Raw genomic sequence first — 23059 nt, forward strand, 5'->3', positions numbered from 1 at the left:
GTAAAGAACTTTACTTTCTCTTTTTTCTTTTTTTTTTTCTTTTTTTCCTTTTCCTTTTCCTTTTCCTTTTCCTTTTCCTTTTCCTTTTCCTTTTCCTTTTCCTTTTCCTTTTCTTTTTCCTTTTCCTTTTCCTTTCCCTTTCCCTTTCCCTTTCCCTTTCCCTTTCCCTTTCCCTTTCCCTTTCCCTTTCCCTTTCCCTTTCCCTTTCCCTTTCCCTTTCTTGCTTTCCCTTCCCCTTTCTTACTTTCTTCTTTCTCTTGTGCCTTTCCTCATATCTTTAGAGCAATTTATATCCAAAACAGAGGGAAAACATGATCTCTCCTGATCATGCCGTTCCACTTATCATGTCTACAGCAGAGTATATTCAGGCTTTTCCTCAATTGCAACAAAATATGAATTCACCTAATTCTCACCCTTATGCAAATATGCCATGCTAAGTAGGGAAAGAATTGCATGAGAACAGGGTGCTCCATCAGCAGGTCTCCCCTTCCAGGTATTCTGTCACTATTATGGAGATTTTGTGTTCTTCTGCCTTTTTCCTGTATGTTGCTTAGGGGACCCAGGGCAATAGCTGTTCAAATTTGGCTCATTATTAATTCTGTCAGGTCAAAATCTCATTTCAATCAAAAGGCAGCTACTGTAGGGGGAGATGTTATAAACAGGATGACAATAACTTCAGCAGCTCTGTATGTCTGTTTTAGGGAAAGACCCTGACCACCAAAAATAAGAGCAATGTTAGACAGGCAGACTATAATGCATTAGGTTGGTTTCTGATATGAGGGTTAGCTTGCACTCCTGATCTGAGCCAAATATATGTAAAGTTTCACAAAAACTGAATCAAGAGAATTTTTGCTTCTTATGCATCTTTGCTTTTCTGATTGCAATAAGTACATGCAGCAGAGGTTCCAGTGCAAAGTTCCTAATATATATATATTTTTTCCAGTAATTCTGGTGTAACTAGAGATGAAAACCATGAGTAATCTTATCGGAGTCTATTTGCATAAGTTTTGTAAACCTCTCAGCACTATTCAATGCTTTTAGTGATTACATTACTCAAATTTGACCTTTTGTAAATCACTGTTTCAGAGATTTGATCTGTCACCTTGACATGAAATAAGATAACCTTTTTATACCATGTTGCTCATAGTGAGGCAATGCCATGCAATATATTCCATATAGCATCTCCTTTAATGCCCTCCAATTTCATGTTGCATTGATTTCAGTGGTCTTGTTATCAGATCTTAGAAAAGGGTTTGGAACACAGGACTGAGTTTATAGCTAGATACTAGCTTAAGTTGTAGTTATTTTTTTTTACTTTTTTTTTTTTTTTTTTTTTTTTTTTTTTTACTTTTTTTCTGTGTGGGTTCCAGGTTGTGCTAGTATGTAATAACTGGAGATACAACGTCTGAGTGGGTCATCTTTGGGTATTGAAGTAATTCCTTATGTGGTGCTTGGATGGCTCCTTCAAAAACATGATCTGTCTCTCTCAAGGAGTAACCTTGTTGAGAAACAATCTTTCTGAGATCATTAGGCTGTTAACAATAATGGTTTCCTCAAAGCAAATGTGGTGGTAGTATATAAAAGCTTGACTGCATTACCAACTTTCTCAGACGTCTGCTGAGTATATTACTGTGCTGGTCTGTGGGTTTTATAAATACATATTAAGTATAATGTGTATATATACATACATGCATATACATTATATTTGGGGGATTGCCGTTTTTCTGTTATCCATAGTGTTCAAGAAAATTACACCTCAAAAGGCTATCCCAGACACAAAGCGATAGCAGGGCAATGATTATCAAATCTGTGGTAGGAATTGAAATCCAGGTTTCCAGCTCAAATGATGAAGTCTTAGGTACATCTTAGGTACAAGCTGGACTTGGTGACAAAGTTTCTGAACTTACTTAGATACTCTTCTATGGGTGCTCCATGAAATACCTGGTATGTTGGGTGTAATTTTAACCCTCATGTCTGTACACATATTCTGGAGGAAACAGGGACTACTGAAAGTAAAATTTTTACTGAGGATGAAGTAATAATGTTGGCACTGCCTTCAGGCCAATATGCTGGATATTAGTCCCACTCAAAAATCTTCACAGCATGTTTTGGTGCTATCATGATCTGGATTGTTGATATGTAAGCTAGTGATATACCCTGCTGGCAGGCAGTGAGGTATTGATGTAGTCATTTGTATTATGTATTCTATGGTAGAAGTCTGCTCCACCCTGGAAAAAGGTATTACGGAAATATATTTAATAGATGAGGGGTGTTGGAAATGGTTCTGATAAGTCCACTGGTTCTTCAGTACAAATCCCCTGGTCAGATATTATCAGCCTGACAAAATTTGAGACTTTTTAAACAGAAGAACAGGAGACGAGATTTCAGGTAGTTTTTATTTTGTTGGTGGTGGTAGGTAGCTTGAGGCTATTTTCAAATTACGAGGTGAGGAGGCGCATAGGATTGTTCTTGACTTTCTTTTAAGTAGCAGCAGAAAGTTGTTTGTTGCCTTCATTGCTACAGCTGGTTTAGAAGGTTTAGAGGTTTAACTGGCTTTGAGGTTTAGAATTACTGTATCTCTTCCTCTGAGTTTTTGCTTCGCCACTGGTAAAATAGATCTAGGGGATCCTTTGGACTCAGTGGCTACCCCTCTCTGAGAAAAGGAGTTTTGATAATAATAGTGTTTTAGATATTTTGCATGAGATTCATCTCACCATCTTCAGCCATTGAATAATTTGATTTCTAACATTCCAAAACAGGTGCACAGAGTAAGTGGGGTCATCTTACCCCTCATGAGTGTCTGCCTCATGGGTTGACTTTGGAGGGAACATAGAAGAGCAGCTGAGACCCCCCTGGGGAGGTGGAAAGGGGATAGCATCATGTCCTTCAGGGCACAGACATGGCAAATTGTCAATTTATTGTGGTTTTACAATTTATTCATCATCAGCTTAGCCATGGTAATTGATTGTGTGAATGTTTATAGCCCACCCCAGTTAAGTGCTCACTTTAATCATTCTCTGGAGACATTCATTAGACTGCGGTAATTTAATTGCTTGTGAATTCAGACCTTCATATCTCAAACTGCGTGGTCATATTCACCAACTTTGTTCCAGAAAGCCACCTAAGCACTAGCTAATAATATGCACATAGACAGAGACACAGAAAATTGGAAAAAAATAGAGAAGTAATAGGTCTACAGTTTTTCTTCTCATTTCCAGCAAACCCTCCAAATAAGGAGCAATGAAAATATACAGCATCTAACATTTCTTTTGGTGCAGGGTTGACTTTTGGGAGGAAGAAAAGCAATAAAGCTATTAATTTAATATATATATATATATATAAAATCATAGCAGTCATATAATATTTGTATTTGTTTTCAAACAGGAGCTGTGTGGCTCTGGGAAGGGCTACACTGACCTTTCACTTCTATGCTCTCCAGTTCCAGTGCTGCCGCAGGCCCTAAGTGAAAATGAGCCTACTGGTCTCATCCAAACCCCGGCGCATGTTAGCCCACGTTGCAAAACACCAGAGAATTTGGCACGATCAGCAGTTTCTGCTCAAGAGAGGCCCAGGACTGCAATAGCAGAGGTGTTAGAGATCAGGACTCGGGAACGCTGGTTGAGTTATGTGGGAAAGCAAAATATTCGGTCTCTCACTTTCATTGGGACTGTGTTCACTTGCACAAAATAAACATACTATGTACAATACAAAAAAATATTTATATCACACCAAATGATACTTATAAATAAGGCAAACAGCTCATTACCACCATTCATCCAAAGGTCACAGACTGCTTTTTAAGCAGAAACGTAGCTGTGCCGGTGAAGCCATGCAACATCATTCTTATTTTACAGATGGAAAAACTGAGGCACACAGACACCTTCCTATCCAAGACCGCACAGGAAATCTGTGGCAAGACCAGCACAGACTCCTGATCACTGGTGTCTGCCTGTGGTGGGGTTTGGAGGGGACCACTGAGCTCGCTTGTGCTGAGGACCCGTGACAGAGCTGGAGCTGAAGAGTACTAAAGTGAAAGGTCTGGGTGTCCCTTCCTTCAGCCACAAAGATCCAGTTGGAAAGGAAGTATAAAGACAATGAGACTTTTCTGATATTTTTTTTTTCTTAATTTTTGATAGTTTCTTGCTTCTTCCCTCTCAGAAGTCAGTTTTTTACCAATGATGTTACATGCTATTATTTACACTGTCTCTAATTTAGAAGGTTTAATGAGAAGAAAAGCTGAAGAGCACTGGAGCCTCAGGCTGATGTTGTCCCCTTAGCACCATGCAATGACAACCTGTTCTAGCTGAAATGGATGAATGTCCTCTTTCCCCTCTTCTTCTAGGTTGTTGTTTCCTTCATGAACTGATATCCATGTTACTTCCTTATATCCTCTGACTGTCACTTCTATGACCTGTTCTCACCCCTCATTCCCAGGTGCTTTTGGGGACAACAGTCCCCTTTGCCCCAGCCTTCGTGTTCCAGAGGCTGTCTCCTGACCCGCCCAAAGAAGCCCATGTGTTGAGTCATTAGGTCCCACGTGAACTTCTCTGTGGGTTCCTTAATGAAAAAGTACAACTTGTAGGATTACTGGCTGAGGATGCAACCACGCTCAATAAGCATTAACATGATGTTTGCAATAGCATGGATCTCCAGGACTTCTTAGGGCTTCCAAGTAACCTGGAGCTCACTGACAGTCTTCAACAAGGCGACCTTCTGTTAGGGGTCCCAAGGCCAGGCTTCTCATTGGAAATTGGCCTGAACACCATATTTCAGTGGTGTCCCTCACATGAGCTTCCTGCCTGGAGGAATGGGACTGGAAACACAAGGAAGTTGCAGAGGTCTCGTTGCAGCAAAAATCAGACTGGCTATGCAGCAGATTTGGTCTACCAGTGGTATCTCTGGCTTGCAGTATGGAGTACCAGTGGAAAATACTACAGGGAGGCCTCCAGGAAGGACACAAATCAGAGAAAAGTCATTTTGTGTGAATGTTTCTTAGTGCTGAAACACCTTATAAACTTCTAAAGCCAAAGTGCATTAACACTGCTCAAGGTGAAGTTAAATAGCCCACCTTCTTATGACAACCCTGGGAGAGTGAGGCTCAGTCTGAAGTGAGAAAAGTTTCCCAAAGGTGAGTTCATAGATCACTAAATGTGGAGATGGAAAGAATCTATTCAATCATCTATCCCATCTCTCTGCCAGTTCAGAATTACTCCCCATGATGCTTTTAACATAACTGCTTTTCTCATTTAAAAAAAGAAAAAAAAAAGGGGGGGGTAGGGGGGGGAGAAGGGAAAATACCTAGAAACAATCTTCTATCGAACATTGTTTGATTCTTTGTTTAATTTCAGTGTCTGCTGTTGCTTTCTTCAGATCAGTCCAGCATGTGCCAGGCTGAAGGATGAATCAGTATATTCTGGAGGGACTCTTCATCTGCAACATCCAGCAACTGGAAAAATCCTCCTGATGTTTGGGTTGCATCTGCATTTTCTTAACTGTATGCAATTTTTCCTCCCTTTGCATGAGACTAAGGAGTTACTTCTGTGGTACTATTCTATGTGGTTATAGACTAGCCAGCCTGGTAAGTTCTAGAAGTCCCTCTATTTAAAATATTACATGCAGACCAAGACACACTTTTACTAAAATGATGGAAATAAGCCAGGAATCTAAGAAGTGGTTTGGATAGTGCAGTTATGAGAGAAATCACCCTGTTTGAGTGTGGGGAAGAAGAGGACAAAGACTCTTTTTCACCTTTGACAGAGGATTCCATGAGTCTAAGCTCAATGTTTTCCTGGTTTAATTTATCTCCCTGTGTTGTAGAGTCTGGATCTCTTTTGCATGGTCGGTTCAACACCAAAACCTCTTTCATCCCTAGCACAAGTTTTATATTACTCTCTAAGAGCACAGATGTCCTGAGGCCCTTACAGAGCTCTTTGGGTATTTGGGACAACGCTGTCCATGCAAAAAAAATCATGAAACCAAAGACAACTCACCCAATACACAGAACATTTTGTTAACACGGATAGATGGTATTGTGAAGCCTTCCTCCTTGGAGCTCTTCCAAAGCCATCAGGACATAGTCACGGGCAACCTGCTTGAGCAGGGGGGTTGGACCAGGTGGTCCCTGGTGGCTCCAGAGGTTCCTTCCAACCTCAACCATGCTGTAATTCTGTGTGTAACCTTTGCTGGGAGCAAACCTTGCCCCTGCTGACTCTGGCATTGATGCTGCAGCAAGGTAGGTATCAGCAAGAGCCTGGCTTCATCGGGAGTCCATCCATTTCAGTTTTGGGACAATTCAGCCAGTGCTAGAGACATTGCAGATAGCTAAGCACTGCTGAGGTGTGGAACACTGGTTGTCAGTATATTACCAACAGATTTCAAAAATAACATGAATGTTCCTGCAACAATGCACCATACTAGAAAGACTCACTGGGTTTTGCAACATCAGAGCTGACAAAACTGTATTTTGTCAACTTATGCTAACAAAAATCAAAAGCTTCTTGCTCTGCTCATCTCCTGCATTTCTCCAAGTGGAAAAGAAGAATGTGTATAGAGGAAAGTCGTGCAACAAGCTGTCTCATCTGCTTCAAAAGCAATGGCCCACGCAAGCAAATTTCCCTACTATTCCAAAATACCAAAAAATCTTGGTATTTAAGATTATTTAATCAAAGGTGAGAGAAAGCAAGAGATTTTTCTTTCCCAAAGAAAACACTTCAGCCAGTTCCAGAATGGGTCTGAGTTTTGACAGCAAAGTCTACCCACAGACACAAGGTATGAATTGCTTAATTATCTGTGAAGATTACAGGAGCCATGTCATGCCTGACTCATCAGCAGTTATTTTAAAAATGAAAAAAAGAAAAATGATTAGCAGCTCCTTTTGGAAAGTGGGCTGTTCTAGCTTGCCTCCATGTACATATCAGTATTGCAGTGTATCTCCTGGCAGTACTGCGCTCATCTTGGGATAAGGACTACTGTTGTAGCAGCAAATAACTTTCCTTCATCTGACTTCACATAGAAAACTTTCAGCATTCCCAGAACTGGCATTAAAATGAGCAAGACCAAACAGTACTCCATTTTGTGTGCTCTTGTACTGCTGCTATGGGTTGATCCCATTGGTGTGACTCCTAACCTTACCTGTTGGGTACAGTTTAAGTGGCATAGTCTTGCTGACAAGCACACAGCTGTAGCAACTTTAATCTTCATTAGATTTATTTATTTATTTATTTATTTATTTATTTATTTATTTATTTATTTATTTATTTTTACTTTCTGGAGAGGTAGGAGCATGGTACATGTTACCACTAGTGAAGGTATGGCCATGCTCACGGTTTCACCAACACAGGTACGTGAGTAAAATAATAAACCTGTCAGCTGATGCAGGTATATGGGTTAAAAAGGGAAAGAAAGAGAGCGAGAAAGAGAGCGAGAAAGAGAGCGAGAAAGAGAGCGAGAAAGAAAGAGAGAAGGAAAGAGAGAAGGAAAGAGGGAAGGAAAGAGAGAAAGAAAGAGAGAAAGAAAGAGAGAAAGAGAGAAAGAGAGAAAGAGAGAAAGAGAGAAAGAGAGAAAGAGAGAAAGAGAGAGAGAAAGAAAGAAAGAAAGAAAGAAAGAAAGAAAGAAAGAAAGAAAGAAAGAAAGAAAGAAAGAAAGAAAGAAAGAAAGAAAGAGAGAAGGAAAGAGAGAAGGAAAGAGAGAAAGAGAGAAAGAGAGAAGGAAAGAAAGAAAGAGAGAAGGAAAGAAAGAAAGAAAGAAAGAAAGAAAGAAAGAAAGAAAGAAAGAAAGAAAGAAAGGAAAGAAAGAAAAGAAAGAAAGAAAGAAAGAAAGAAAGAAAGAAAGAAAGAAAGAAAGAAAGAAAGAAAGAAAGAAAGAAAGAAAGAAAGATCAGACCCTATTTATAGTGGGCATTTTTGAGAAATTAGACTTAAAGGTTCAGAGAATCCCTTTTTGATGTTTCCAGTGCCTGGAGTTTGGCTGAGTCAAAAACATTGTTGAAAATAACCTTCCTGATGTATTTGAGTTCCCAGCAGATAGTATGGGAAAGGGTGGAAATTTAACCAAAAAAAAAAAAAAACCAACAACAGCAACAAAAAAACACACCACCAAACCAAAAAATAAAATAATAAAAATAAAACATAAAATAAAAATATAATAATAAAACAACAACCACAATAGCAATAATCAGCTTAATTATTTTGAAATATATATGTAATTTATTTAAAAAAAAAAAAGGGGGGGGGTGGGAACGCGAATTCGGCTCCTTTTTTCATCACAATTTATCGATTTGGCATTTTTTCCCCACCACCCCCCCGGGGGGCCCCGCGCAGCCCCGCGCAGCCCCGTGGGCGTCCCGGGGGCGCCACCCGCTGGGCGTCCCCCGAAACGCAGCCCCCGCGCAGCCTCCGCGGAAGGGAGGCCGGGAGGTACGGAGGGGCCTCGACCCCTCCTGGGGGTGCGAGATTTGTAGGCTCCCGGACCCCCCTGCTAAAAGCAGGGCATGGGTTTGAAAGCCTAATTTTTATCTGTGTGCGTTGATGTGTATCAAGGCATAACGATTTATGGGGAAATATATTTCCCTGGTATCCTCTGCTGCTGTCCCCAGGATGGAGTCCCTGGCTTGGTGGGCTCTGTGGGATGCTCCCTTTGGGTTTTCTTCTCCATCCAGGCTGGTGGTTTCTGAGGCTTCTTTTTTTTTCTTGAGTGGCTGAGCCCCCTGGGGTGAAGTGCAGCGGGGATGAGACTGGAGGACGAAGCAAGGCTGGAGGCTCTGAGGGGTTTTCACCAAATGCTCTGGCAAGATGCTGTCCAGCCAGGCACACCGAAGCAGGTGGCAGCTCTCAGCTGTCATCTCTGCGTGCCTCAGCTCCTTCTCTGCAGAAGAGCAATGCCTCCCACCTCCTCCGGCACCGCGCTGAGCAAAGCAGTGGGCAGCGAGTGAGAAGCCACGCGCTCGGCTGAATACCACCCAGCTGCTCGTTCAGTGGACACTGTCTTTTCTGTGAGCAGGAGCCTCCAGATAAAGAGTTTATCATGGTAGAATTAAAGATATTTGCATTATGCCTGTGCAAAAGGGAGTAAACCAAAAGGCTGGCAGGAAAACTTAACTCTGACAGCTCAACTTTCCTTTGCTTGCTGGGTGCCACTGCCATCACAGTGCTCTTTGTGCATGGTCCTCCTCCTGTGATGGCCACGAGGAAGCTAAGAGAGAAACCAGAGCATACTGTGGTGGGCTGCAATCATAACAATAAGTTTGCCTAGAGCAGCTTTGGAAGTGAGGCATTACACATTTGTAGCACACACAAATTTGCATGTAACTAAACACAAATGTAGCAACCTCTGAATTGTCAGAATGAGCTCATGGCGACAGACACTTCTGAGAAATGGGATATACAGCTTAAACTTGCTGAAAATACTCGATTTCTAGCTGTGGTGGTCCATCAGATATTGAAGGTTTAACCTGGCATCAATCTAGGACTAAGTATTTGGAGCTGGCTGTGAAGGAAACGCACTTTCATGTTTGACAAACAAGCAGCTGTGCTTGCTTGAAGCTGCTGTGCGATTTGGAAGGCTAAAGCAGTCCCAGAAACAGGGATTCACGAGTGCAGGTGTGCTGCTCAAAGGTGAACAACAGGTGAGATTTATTACTGGGATATAAAAAGGTTACCTGGATGATGGGACTGGTCAAAGCAAAAACTAACACCTTCAGGAAAAATGTTCCAGAGTTCTTTTCTGGTTTAAATCTCAAACTATTTCAAGCAGCTGAAATAAAATGCAGGGCAGTTAGCATGAAGTTTATTTAGGGAAAAAGAAACATTTACTGAAAAATCGTTGACCTTTTCTTCTAATTTATTTTTTCAGTCTTGAATTTTCATTGATACTTAGATATTGGAAATAAAATTAAAGTACTTCTACACATGTAATAAAAAGGGTGTGCATGTACATTTTTATTGCCTTACTATATAGGTTTTCTATTTTCCTGGACTACTTTGCCTCATTTGTTAACCTGAGCCTCAGGTGCTGGGCACAATGGGAAAATGCTCGTATCAGAGAAAATCTATGATAAGTTCACAAGAGGGGTTTCTTTGCCGGTTCAGCTGCTTGCTCACTAATTTCCTGCTGTAGCAAGCATATCTCGTGCTTGAAACACGGCGTGCAGGTGGGAAACATCCTGATCCTTTAGAAGCTACTGCAGGAAGACCCAGTAGAAAACAAGAGCCTATGTTCAAGCAAGGGCTGCTCCCGTGAGTAGCATTTGAGTCATCGAAGCCCAAAAGGACTGGCAAGGAGGAGGAAGCTGCTTCATCAGATGCCTTGTAGCAGGAGATGTAAATACATAACCCAGCCAAATAGGCTGGTTTTGTGGATCATACGCACAACAGTTGTGCTAAATCAGGTGGTGCCATTTGGAAAGCACGGCAGAAAAGGCGAGACGCATACGGAGGGTTTTAAACACAGATGGGTATATGAAATCACAGAGGTGCAAGCAGTGTTCATTCACCATCAGAACCTGAAGCTGAGTATCTTAGCATGAACAGTAAGCTTTCTGGGGTGGGTGTGACACGCGAGATGGTGACATAACCCCCATTCCTCAAGGACAGCTATTTCTGGGCAGCAGGTTCCTTTGCACCATCCTTGCTTCCCATTTTGGGAGCAGGAAGAGACATTTCAGGCTATTCTTTCCAATGCTCTGATTTTCACCCACCGTGTAGCAAAGGCGATATTGCAGAGAGCAGCTCGCATCCTGCTTGGAGGGCTGCTCACCATGCAGGGGTCCTCCACGAGGCCAGGCGAGCTGTGAATCCCCACCCCAGGGACATGTCAGATGCAAATATCTCCTGCCATGCTTCATCTCGATTAAGGTATGATGAAACGGGGCCTCAAGCCTCAGACGTGCCAAGGGGTAACATGATATAAACATGCAGCTGCACTGATCTCCTGAAAGGGGGTGGGTTGCACATTTTGCAATTAGGGTGAGCTAATTGTATGCACGCAGGCAGTTGCCACGGCTCAGCTGATGGGTGGTAACTTATTAAACCACAGTAACGTGAGCACTTTGAGCCATGAAACCATACTCAAAGTGTTTGCAGATTCAGGGCCTGAGAAACCATCGCCCTCTGGTTCAGTTGCACCATCGTCCTGAAGACAAGAAAAGGGCCTGAAAACCTGTGCTGTACAGTCAGATGCAAGATGAGGTTTCCCATGGGACTCTTAAATTTCTAGTCAGAATTTCAAAGAATTTAACAGTGTTTTCTTTTTAAATGACCTTGACTCAAAATATTCACTTTAAGTGGGAATGTTTGGGAAAGAAAGAGTTCTGGAAATTTTCAGCATAAACAGTAATTCTTGTAAAATAACACGGAGAGTCATATTCAGAAGGCCTAAATTTCCCCCAAGTCTCTGGGTCTTGTGTTTCTTACCTGCTAGGGATCTCTACAGGCCTAGAGCCATCCAGAAGGGAACCTGTCCAATTTGGTGGAACTGTGGCCGGAGTATTTTTTTTAGATGTAATGCGCTTTTAATATGTAGCACTTGCTAGTTTCTTAGAAGCTTGAAGAGAAAATTACCTGCCAAATGTTTTCATTCCTCTGTACTTGGTCATTAATTTTGTGCGCGCATGCATGTGACTGGGCAAAGGGAGTTGAAATCGTCCTTTTTTTATTATTATTCAGAACCTTCCCCATGCCAACCCCGTTAGCAGTGCTGATGATGTGAGATTTGACCTTGCATAGCTCTAATTCTGGCCCTGCTGAAGTCAATGGGATTTTGCTATTGATCGTCCTCACACCAGGGCTGTGGCACTCTGGAGTGGATAGAAATGAAGACTGTAGAGAACCCTTGGGGAAGATTTTCTTTTAAATGATTTTTTAATGATCCTGGAGATAAAAATGTTTGCGTTTGGGGCTAATGCCCTGCTGAAGGAACGCAAACACTGTAATACGGGGCTGGTGCATGAGAGCAGATTGAGTCATGCTGGTAGAAACAACTGTAGAAAGACAGAGAGAGACTTGCCTAAATGGTGGGAAATGAAGAAACAGCTCCTTGAAGCCACTGCTGGTGTGTCAGGGATCCAGAGGGTGTCTGTCACACTGAAGGAGGGTGAAGGCATCCCTCTCCAGAGCACAGAGCAGGGGCAACTCAGGGATGAAGCTGCTTTCACCCAGGTTTCAACTCCTAACCAAAAATGGCAAAAAAGCTCATTTCACAGGGTTTCAGGCCTCTGTCCCTTTGCCATGAAGGGTGGTGCCAGTGTCGGCAGATACCAATGCAGGGATGCGTGTAACACCATTGTGCGAACCCAGCCCAGATCCCCTTGGTTTGTTTGCTGCCTGCTGTTGGGCTCAGAGCTGCCCTGGAGATCACAACATTACGGCAAACACCACCGTATTTTGCTGCCAACAGAGCCCTTTTCCCCAGTTCCCTTGAGGGAGAGAGTCACATTAAAAATAAAAATTAAAAAAAAAAAGAAAAAAAAAAAAAAAAGAAAAAAAAGGAGATACATGGTTCTGACCCAACCTTCATGGTTTTTCTTCCCATGTTTAAATGAATTCTGAGCTGCAACATCCCCCAAAATTTCAACCTGGGGCAGTTGTCTGCATTCACACTAAGAGCCAGTGAATAAGTGTTTTGAGGTAGCCTTAATTATAGCTGTGAGAATGACACCAGTGTAACATTTAAAGTGTGAACATAAAATATGGCAAATCAATCAGAGTATGGAACCACACTCGGAAAGTATTCAGCTGATGATGTTCATGATCACACATTTAAAAAAAAAAAAAAAAAAGAGAGAGAGAGAGAGAAAGAAAGAAAGAAAAAATCACACGTGGAAATTCACTCCTCTAGCCAATGGAAAGAGATACTTTTCTATCTCTTAGTCTACAAAATTCCCTCACCTACTACTACCCAAATCACAGTTAAAAGGAGCTTAATTTATCCCTTTGAAAAAAAGAAAAAAGAAAAAAAGAAAAAAAAAGTTTTACAAGCCGTTATTCCTGCTCAGCAATCACACAGACATTAAATCTTATTGCAAAAAGAGGGGGGAATGCCTCTTTTCAGCATTACAGCTGCAGCTGTTTGACAGCAGTAAGTGACTTCATAAACCCTCCTGATTTGGCAGTAGGAGAGCAGAATTTTATGCTGTCTGCTACACAGTCACAGGGGCTGAGAAAGCTCTGCAAAGCAATCTTCACAAATGTTTCACCTCAGTTTATAAATACCTTTGCTTCACCGTGTTAATGCCTCTTTTGCTTTGCTTTCCATTCACCTCCACTGGATCATCTACCAAGACCTTTTATGGCTTTAAAGCAATTGATCCCATAGGTCCCACATATTTTTTCTTCTTTTTTTTCTTTTTCTTTTCTCAGTGGAAGATACCGCACCTTCACCTTTCCATTGATTTGTTGGCTTTCTGTGGTAAAATGCAATAAAGATTTAGCAGGCTGTCTTTACTTGCAGTGTTAGCAGGCTGTATACCTTCTCGTGAAAGGGTCCGTACTTACACCCTATACTTTCTCTGTCTCTACAAGGTGTCCACTCCATAAATAATTACTTGGAAAAACATTCTCCTGAGCTGTGATGAAAATAGAGATTTCTAATGGTTGTCATTTCAGCCTCTACCTTTCGGTCTTCATTTTGAGACCTTATTATTTAAGAACACATTCCTGTTCCTCCAGAGCAACTTCTGGAGATGTTCCCAGCTCCCATTTATATGACTTTGGTATGAGTTTTGATATAAGAAGGTTATTCAGTACTTTGCGGGAACATCATCTCCACTGGGAAGCCTCCACTGATGTGAAGTCAGCAGGAACTCTTGCTACGGTGAGATCTCCAGGATTCACCTTTCAAGTTATCTATTATTTTTATGGGACTGTTACAGCTCACATGCATCACTTGCTCCTTGGCCAAACAGCCTGCTGCTTCACACTGCCAGGAGATTTTGCAGGATTTGTCTCAGAGCAGATCGGACTGGGATATAAGGTTCCGAGGGGAAAACTGCCAGTGACCAAATGAGTTTCTCGATGATGGTCTTCAAACACTGGTGTGCTTCACGCAGATCCTTCTCAAATTGCTGTCCCTCTCTTTGTAAAGCCATGTGACTACAGATGTTTCTAAATTCAATGCTATCCTAAAAGCAAAACCAAAAAGAAGTGAGTGAAAAATAATGCTCCCCCAAGCTTTCTAGGCACGATTTTCTAGGCAGAAACCTCCCAACCATGAATGTTCATCTCTGATTTAGTGTGAAACATCTTTAGTTTTGAGATACATGTAGTGTAACCATTAAATGCTGCTGCAAACTCTCTTGGCAGGAAGCCTTGGGTAGCAGTTTCACCTACTCACTTTTAAGGGTCATTTGTCTTCCCCAGGCATCAGCAATTAAATTTTTTTTAGTTCTGTTTCTACCAGACAGAGCTTTAGTAGCTGTCCTCAGCAATTCAACTCCCCGTAACCTGACAGGCAAGGGTAGGACCTCAGGAAACTGTAATACCCAGATGTCTCTGGAGAGCCCCCAATTGTTCCCAAGGACATTTTGTGATAGCACCTCTCACTGAAGCACTGCTTCTGTGTGGTGTCCCTCATCTGAGAGGTGGCTGGCATCCCCATGGAGGCAGGCGACCCCAAAAGCCCTGCCAGTTGCACACCACAATGAAACAAGAAGGCTTCCCAGTCCCTCTGATGTAGCGGGGTGTGAGAAGTGCTGCTTGAACACCTGCACTGCCTGGGGCAAATGCATTCCTTCACCCATTCCAATGAACGTCATACTCTGCAGCTCATGGAAAGCCCTTCCTGCTGTGATTTGGAAAAAATCTAAGTGGAGCTGTTTTCCCTTGAAAGACCTGTAGTGCTGCTGGCTATAGGACCTTGTATGGCAGGGATAACCTTTTGCCTGCCATTGAGCAGGGCCAATGCAGGTTCGTGAGTTGGAGTACAATTATTCCACACATCTGCTAAAAGAAAAACATCTCTCCCTACACCCATCTGCTCCTACCCCTGCCAAAACGGGGTAGGAGCAGGTGGTAAAAGCAGAGTTTGAACTCACAGTGGTTCCTCAGCCTGGTTTGACCTAGGAAAGGACTGTGTCAGCGTGAAGAGAGGAGCAGCTCAATGGTGGGAATGAACGTTTGGAGGTGAAGAGGATGAAACATCTTCTGGCAGCAGGATCAGCCTCTGTCAGCCTAAGATGGATGTGCAAATGTGTCCTCAAGCACAACCTGTGCTTTCACAAAGTCCCGTGCACAATGAAGGTGTCCGGACAAACTGTAGGGGACAAGGTAACCTTCTCCCATAGCAGGTGACACCTCTTACCCCCTTTACTTGACATTTTTACTCTTATAGTTAGTAGCAGCCTGTGCTTTTATCTGAGAAGAAATTGTGTTTTAATGTTTTTCTTAAAATCCTGCAGGTTTAGACTTAGTGTGGGTCTTACCTTTGTTATTAAAAGGAACAAAGAAACCAGTTTCTTTGAAAGTGGAACTCCATTTCACCTAGACAATCCCAGCTTCATAATGGTAACAGCAAAAAAGGGTTTGCAGTTGGAGGATGATAATGTGGGTTAGCATTGAAAACAGTGCCGCATGGCTGCCCCAGCCAGCAAACAGAAGGTATTCAGCATGGAAATATCTAAACTGGCCATCCAACACCATTCTTGGGCCCTTAGGTATTGTACCACAGCACTTGTGGGTCTGCTGTGGGCAAGGTGAACTCATCGCTCTGGTACGCCCCTGTGCTGAAAAGCCAGGGAGTCCTGAGTCAGGAGGTTAGCTGAAAAAAAAAGCAGCCCTTTTAACATATATTTCCAAAGTTTCCTTTTTCAGAAAGATTTTGATGTTTCCTTTGAAGGTCACCTTTCAAATCTGTTCTGTAAAGTTGCCTTAGGTATAAAATCCTTACTCAAATATATTAAAAGGTCAAATAAATTGCGCTAAGTAAACAAGCTAGCTTTGCAAGCTTTCGCAGGTGTCCAGCACATGGGAGCTTTAGGATACATGACAGAGAATAAAAACTTGACTTATCTCTCTCCTTTCAGTGAAAGCGGGCTGTAACTAACTGAAGCAAAAGTTTCAGACTAAAAATTCTTTCCGTTTTAACTTCAGGAAACAGGGCCTTTATGAACTGAACTGATAGAGAGCAGTGGTTCATGTGGTATTTAGCCATTTAGGAGATGCTAACAGGAATATCTGCAGTGATTTGATTTTAAGTGTTTTCAATTGCAGGACAGGAGCGGATCCTCCCTGCAGCTTTCGTTTGTCAAGATCCATATGTTTAGACAGATGAGTTAATAAAGAACCTCCCCCAGAATAAAAACAGCAGGGCCTACTGGTTTCAAGGCTCTCTAATTTACGGCTTAAAATTTTCCACTGCTCTGGGTCTGTTTCATGCAGTTGTCACTCAGTGGTAGGCTGAAGTTTCAGGATGTTTCTGATGGCCCAACTTTTATTTTCGAACTGTAATGTAAAATTGATCCTATCCACCACCTTGCTTCAGGTTTATGAAGAGGCCGCTCTTATAAAGGCTCCTTTACAGAAGATACAAACTGCTTGTTTCCATCTTTTACTTTATTCTGAAGCGCCAACCTGACCCATCAAACAGACTCCTACAGCTGGCTCTAACAGACAGCTGCCTTTTTCTTCAGCTCGCTCAAATTTTAGACCCTGGCCGGCTGCCAACCCTCAACATTTTTGTTTAATCTCCGTGCACCCTGGTAGACAAAATTTCCACTGAGGACACAGTGGCAGTGGTGGTGCCCTGCTCCAGGTGCTGGATGCTCTCCGCAGTCAGCAGGCCAAAATTTGGGAGCTGGGGCTGGAGTGTCAGAGCTCCTAATGTCCATCCCTGGTAACTCGCTGCCTTCACCCCCACTATTTTTCCAGAATAATTTATCAGGATGGCTCAAATCCTGGAGGAATAAAATTCTCATTTAAAAAGTGATTTCTGTGGCTTCCCTTGGGTAAAAAGTCTGAGCCTGAGCTTCTTTCTTCCTGGAGACTCTGTATGTGGTCAACGGGGAGAGACAGGAATGGTTTATCTGACCTCAGATGCCTGTTTTGGGATGAAATGAAATTGGAGGTGCCTCCTTCTCTGTGATGACTCTGAAGGGAACACAGCTTGAGCTTCTCAGATAAGTTGCAGGGAAGCCTCTGAGGGACTGATGAGCCCCACCTCACATGGGTACCACCTCTCACCCCCCATTTTCTAAAACAGTTGCAGTTGGAAGATTTCTCCTAAGACATGCACCACCAAAAAATGGTGGAGTCGTTAATAATTTCTCGTAAAGTTACTATTTCTGTAGAAAAAATAATCCCCCAGGCCCCTAGTGTAGTTCATTCTGCGGTTTGCTGTTGTAAAGACTCTCTCTAACACAGCAGGTGCAGATGCATGCAGAGTGCAGCACTATCGTATTAATAAAATGGAACCGCCTAGGCATATTTCCTCCGAGCTTCCAGAAAGATCTTGGAGGCAATTCCTCACTTGAAAAACTTCAGATTGTTCATTTGTCAGCATTTAAAAAATATATATATATATCCACACAAACGAGTATTAATGCCTACAGCTTGCAAATAACTTTATGGAGGGTGAGGCAATTTTTTCCAGGATCAGCCTTCATATTAATTACTTTTAAAAATGAACGCTCAATGCTATTAGGTCCAGGAACAACTTCATAATATCAGTGACTGCAAAATGAAAAACGTGCAAGCTGGCACATTTGTTCAATCCGTGGTGGCAAGCGAGGAGTTTGCTGCTGTTTTATGCGAATTCTAATGAAAGCAATTTATCTCATTTCCGTCACCCCTAAGCCATTATTTATGAATCAGTCTTCAGATCTCTTGCATAAGGAAGAACTAGTCACTGAGAACTGATCTCCGATTTGTGTCAGGAAATCAGCAAGCAGAAAACAAGCTTATTAAGTACCATTAGATATGTCATGTATTAACAGCCATCCCCTCTCTGTTTCTTCCCCAAAAAGTGCAGATCCCCTAGGTGAAGAGCCCTGTGCTCATGCTGTGCAGAGATGCCTGGCTGCACCAGACTTTGCTGGCTGCTCTGCTGGGGAGCACAATACCTCTGGGTCCACCCGTGGCCAGACACAGCAATGTCTGATGCTGTGCTGTTTTCTGGTCAGCACTGAACTTGTTTTTTTTTCTCTATTGCTCCCCAGGGATGGGTCTCAATACAGCAGGAAAGCTACCTGCCTGAGGGAAGCTCAGCACGGCTGCTTCATGCCACTGCTCAAGTCCCAGCAAAGCAACTTGCTCCCAGTACAAGTGCCACAGGGCTGACTTCACAGCAGCTGCACTGTTTCACCCCAGTGGGAGATTTAGGGCAAGGGGATTATGGTAATGTGCAGGTCTGCTGATGCAAAGCCTGCCAACCTGACCTTCTCCTTCTTCCACAGCCAGCAGAGCAGCAGCACCGCAGCACAGGGGCAGGAGAAACTTGCACAGTCAGAAGTTTTTTTATTATCCTGCCCTGCCAATCTGGCACCTCTAAAGGACAGTATTTTCTTTTCCCCTTTAAAGAAAATACCATGACTGTTTTGCAAACGGGACAGCTATTTTAACTTCTTAGTATGATTTATATTCCACTCCCTGCTGGCTGCCATCAAGATTGGCCCAGTCCAACCCGCTACACATTTCTGATTTAGTACCATTCAAGCGACCCCTTGGTAACTCCAGTGAAGGAGACAGGATGTTATCAAAAAGCTGGAGTAATGCATAGCTGCACCTGAGCACAGCCAGGGCAAGCCACACGCTGCTATTTCGGGAAGCCTTTCTACCTTTTATTTTTCCTTTTCAAATGCACTCAAATTGCTGCTTAAAATACCGAATCTCTCCCTGCGTTAAAAAAGGCCGTTCTGTTCGCCTTGGCAGTGTGTAATTACGGAAGAGAGAAAGCACGGACGTTATTACAGGGAGCCTTTGTGGAGGCAAAAGGCACGAGGAGTTTCTTGTGGGTGCTGATGCCAGTAAACAGCTGGTCAGGCAGCGGGGCGATGCGGTCGTCAGTGTCCCAAGGCAGGGGGAAAGGGGCCTCTCGCCCTCCCATCTTCACACAGACAGCATGGCTAAGCAGCCTCTTTGCGGTTGTGTTGCATGCAAAATCAGTAATGACATGCTCGTTGTCACTAGCAAAGGATTTGCTCCAAATTCTTGCAAAGGTGTCACTTTTCATTAGAAGTTAATACCCACCTTTTAATTGCTAAGGACCAATGCTGTCTAACATGTACTGGGACACAGCAGAACATATTTCCAGTACTTTCAGGCAATGGGCAATTTAAATGTTGTTCCTCCAGTTCCTTAAGTCTTCTTTTCCTTCAAAGCTATGTCTATCTATTTTGGGGGCATTGTATAGAATGATTATTTTTTTAACCAGTTCAGTTGATAAACCAATATCAATACCATAAACCGATAAAAAACAAACAAACAAACAAACAAACAAACAAAAAAAAAACACCAAGGAACAATCCCAAAACAAATGAGAAACAGTAAAGTCAGGATTGTCAAGAAGGCCCAGAAAGAGGCACAAATACATCAAGAAACAAGAAGTACCAGATACTGACTATTAGCATGCATGATTATCTCTGAGCCATAAAACCAGAGTTTTCCTTCTAAAAACAGTGACTGGAAGGATATGTTACCATGGGCTTCCATGTTGAAAGGATTTTGGCCAACTCATTGGCTAAGAGCTTATTTTTAAAGGCTTGTTCATCTGAATTTATGAAGAGGTTATAATATAAATGGATCCCTTGAAATCCAATTTGCTTCAAAATCAAATCTGCAGCAGTGAAACTACTCACAGCTAAGGGGTCAGTTATCCATAATGCAGAGTCTGCGTAAACCTAGTGCAAAATTGATGTAACCTTATTGTAAAAGGGAAGGGGAAAAAGTCCTGGAGCTCAATGGGTCATGATAATGGGTTTTCAGTGAAAAAAATATAAATTAACTTCAAATGGAGTAGGAAAACCAGAATCCAAAGTAAACTATATTCCCAGTGGTATCTAAACACATACTTTTACAAAAGTAGTATTAAAGTAATTCTAGGAAAGAAGAGGAAGAAAATAAAATCTTCATTGAGATGGCTGTATTTCATAAATCCAGCATTTGTTTGTACAAAAATAAATGCCATTAGTCTTGTTTATTTTAAATTACAAGTAATGAAGAAGTCTTACTGGAAAATTGGTTTTACAGAAGTCCAGCCTATCATTGTACCCTCATTTCTGAAGAGGGTTATCTAACAGTTTTAGCCGATTTTTAACACACTCATATACAGCTTCCAATATCACACCTTCCATCTCTAGGTGATTTGGACCCACAGTTTCAAAGGTTGCTTCTGATTCTTGGTGGCTGAATAGTGAATTGTATCTTGAGATAGCTTGGATTTGATTTTTCACAACAAAACTGGCTTTTCAACAAAGCCAGTCAGACTCTGCACATTGATCAAGCACTTGTGGAAACAGTGTCTGGCAATATCTCAAATTCATCACCGAAACTGAGAAGCCATAGCAAAGTTTTATTCACAAATATTTATCCACCAGATAAGACTTTCTGGCTAATTCTTTGCTGCTTCCCTATCCCCCAGCTTTCCACACTGTGCTGGTCTGTGCTGGAAAGGTTAACATAAAAGATCAGATTTATCTGTAGCTTAAATGGCCCAGCAATTGGTGCCAACTACTAATGGGGTTTCTGTGGAATACACCTCTGCTAGCAAAAATTGGCTAAGAGCTGCCATCTTGTTCTACATGGTACAATCAAGATTCATCCAAAGGCAAGAGTTCTGGGGCAATGCCAAAGTAATTTGACTTGAAATTAGACACATCAGACTCCTTAACTAACCCTTAAACCCATCACTTGCAAGATCATATCTAGGCTTTTTCTTGAATTTCCTCCTGGGTGAATACACATAATTATTGCATTTTTCAGAAAACTGTAGGGTTTTTTTCAGGTAAATGTTCATTGGATCTCACATGCTGGATGTATGGTGTATCATTATGGAACAGCCATGAGCTCTGCTGGTTGGTCGTGTTTCCCTTGCAGGTTACTGGTCATTGCTGCATCTTCTGGTGTTGTTTTTTGGCTCTTTTAGGATAGAGGTTAAAACCAGCTTTTGAAAAAGTTCTAAGCAATCTTTCCAGGCTACTCAGCATGTGAGCAAAGCTTCATTCTGATAAGAAGTGGTTTGAACCCCCATGATGCAATTATACTGAACAATCAGTAGTTTTTTGACTGTATTGAAGGCTATAGGCTTAAATGAAAATTAATTGGCATGAAACTCTTCATGGCACAAAGAAAAACAAAAAACTTGGGGAAAAAAAAAAAAGAAAAAAAAAAAGGGAGAGAGAAAAAAAAAAATGATTTCTTCTTTGTCTCTCTTACTTACTTTTGGATGGAGAAGAAAAGGATGCTGCTGTATGAGAGGGAGCAAGAGGGTCTGCTCTACTTCTATGAGTCTCGAAGTAGCATCAACTACTCGGGACAGCTTGCTGCGCAGAGCCATCTCTCGAAGGGTCTCATTCCTCACCAGCCAAGGCTGGGCCAGTCTGTGTGGCCTGGGCTCACCTGGGCTGAGGGGATTTAGGTCTCCAGTCTCTTCATCTTCCTCAGGAGTTTTCCCCAGGGCTTTTCTCTCTTCTTCCAGCTCCCAAGCCTGGCCAAGCCTGGCTACCTCCATCTCCCCTCCTGGGCTGTACCGAGCTGGGCCAGGACTGCCGGCACTGCTGGTTTGGGGCAGGGAAGGTTGTGGCGGACTGAGGGGAAGATGTGAGGCTGTGGCAGCCTCCCTGCCTCCACACACCAGCCAGAGGGTGTGGAGAGCCCCTGCCTGGTGCTCAAGGGACTCGAGCAGAGCAGCTGGGCCAGCCATCAGCTTCCCTTCCTAGCTCCAGGCCTGGTTGCAACCTTTTAAACCCTGCTAGTCCTCTTCCCTCCTCCTTATCTCTCACCCCACAGTGGGTGGCCACTTGCCCTGTCCCACCCTAGGCTCATTTTGGCAGTTTTTGGGGAGGTTTGCACATCCCTGGCCGGGTGAAGAGCAGGGTGTGGCGTAAATCTCCCCGCTGGCCCGGCCTGTTCAAGGAGCGGCCTCTGCCCTCTGAAGGCAGTGTTATAAAGCTGGGTGCTGAAGGATTTTACAGTGTGCTTCAATGAGGAATTTAAAAGGGGAGCAAGGGCCAGAAGGAAAAGATTTCCTTTCAAACCCCTCCTGGCTTCAGGGATGATCAGCATGGATCTGGTGGAGGCTCCTGTGTCCCACACCAGGTGCCTCCAAGTGACACCGACCACTGGAAGTGCCCAGACATGATTTCCATCAAAACTTTTCAGCCTATCTTGGTTTTATTGCTATTATTACTCACAACCCCTAAATGCATCAAATGCATCCAAACCTGTCAGCCTGACAGTGCTGCATTTGGCACACAGGGAAAAAAAGAAAAAAATCCCAAGTAGGAAAACAGTGGGTTGGAAACGGGAAGGCTGAATGAGCCCCACCTGAAATAACTCCAAAAAAAGGCATTTCTGGCTTTGGCAAGTCCGCCAGAAGGATCCTATATGTTTTTGTATATGGTTCCCAGAGGGTTTAAAACTGTAAGATTTGATGCTAAACCTATTTCTGTGCTGTGAAACCAGGGACAGCTGTACAAATATTTGCTGTTTTTAATTAAACCTAACATTGCTACTTCCTTGATTTAAGTTAGGTCAAAGGACTGGCAATTTTATGCTTTGATAGATGAAGAAAAACAGTTGTGGGTGTTGTGTTTTAGAAATATGTTATAGGATAAGAAGTCTGAGGGAAAAGGCCTCAGAGGCTATAATAGCTCTGCCCTTGTGCTTTCTTCTCAGAGATGTTTTCCTTGTCAAATATTTTGCCTTATCCATATAGCAACTGTTTCACTGTTTCTACTGTAATTCTGATCATTATTTTTCCTTGCAAGACTTTTATCTAAACTTTCCATTTGCTCTTGAGTTAAACTTTAGGTAGCATTTTCACAGCTTTGTGTTCTTTATAAATTTAAATTAATCTGTTTTGTTGGTGGGAAATAAGGAGGGATGTGCTCAACCCCACTCTTTCTGGACCTAAGTCC

The 23059-nt window shown here is 42.6% G+C and overlaps 1 protein-coding gene across 1 annotated transcript; it reads right to left on the reverse strand.

Moving 5' to 3' along the window:
- Positions 1 to 13906: 13906 nt before the first annotated feature.
- DLEU7 (deleted in lymphocytic leukemia 7) lies at positions 13907 to 21843 on the reverse strand. The gene is made up of 2 exons (XM_032205958.1): positions 21361 to 21843; positions 13907 to 14113 (listed from the first exon to the last, which is right to left on the reverse strand). The coding sequence occupies exons 1-2, from the start codon at positions 21841 to 21843 to the stop codon at positions 13907 to 13909; spliced, it is 690 nt and encodes a 229-aa protein (XP_032061849.1).
- Between the last annotated feature and the right edge of the window lie 1216 nt (positions 21844 to 23059).

Source organism: Aythya fuligula, chromosome 1 (genome assembly GCF_009819795.1).
Source record: "Aythya fuligula isolate bAytFul2 chromosome 1, bAytFul2.pri, whole genome shotgun sequence".
NCBI lineage: Eukaryota > Metazoa > Chordata > Aves > Anseriformes > Anatidae > Aythya > Aythya fuligula.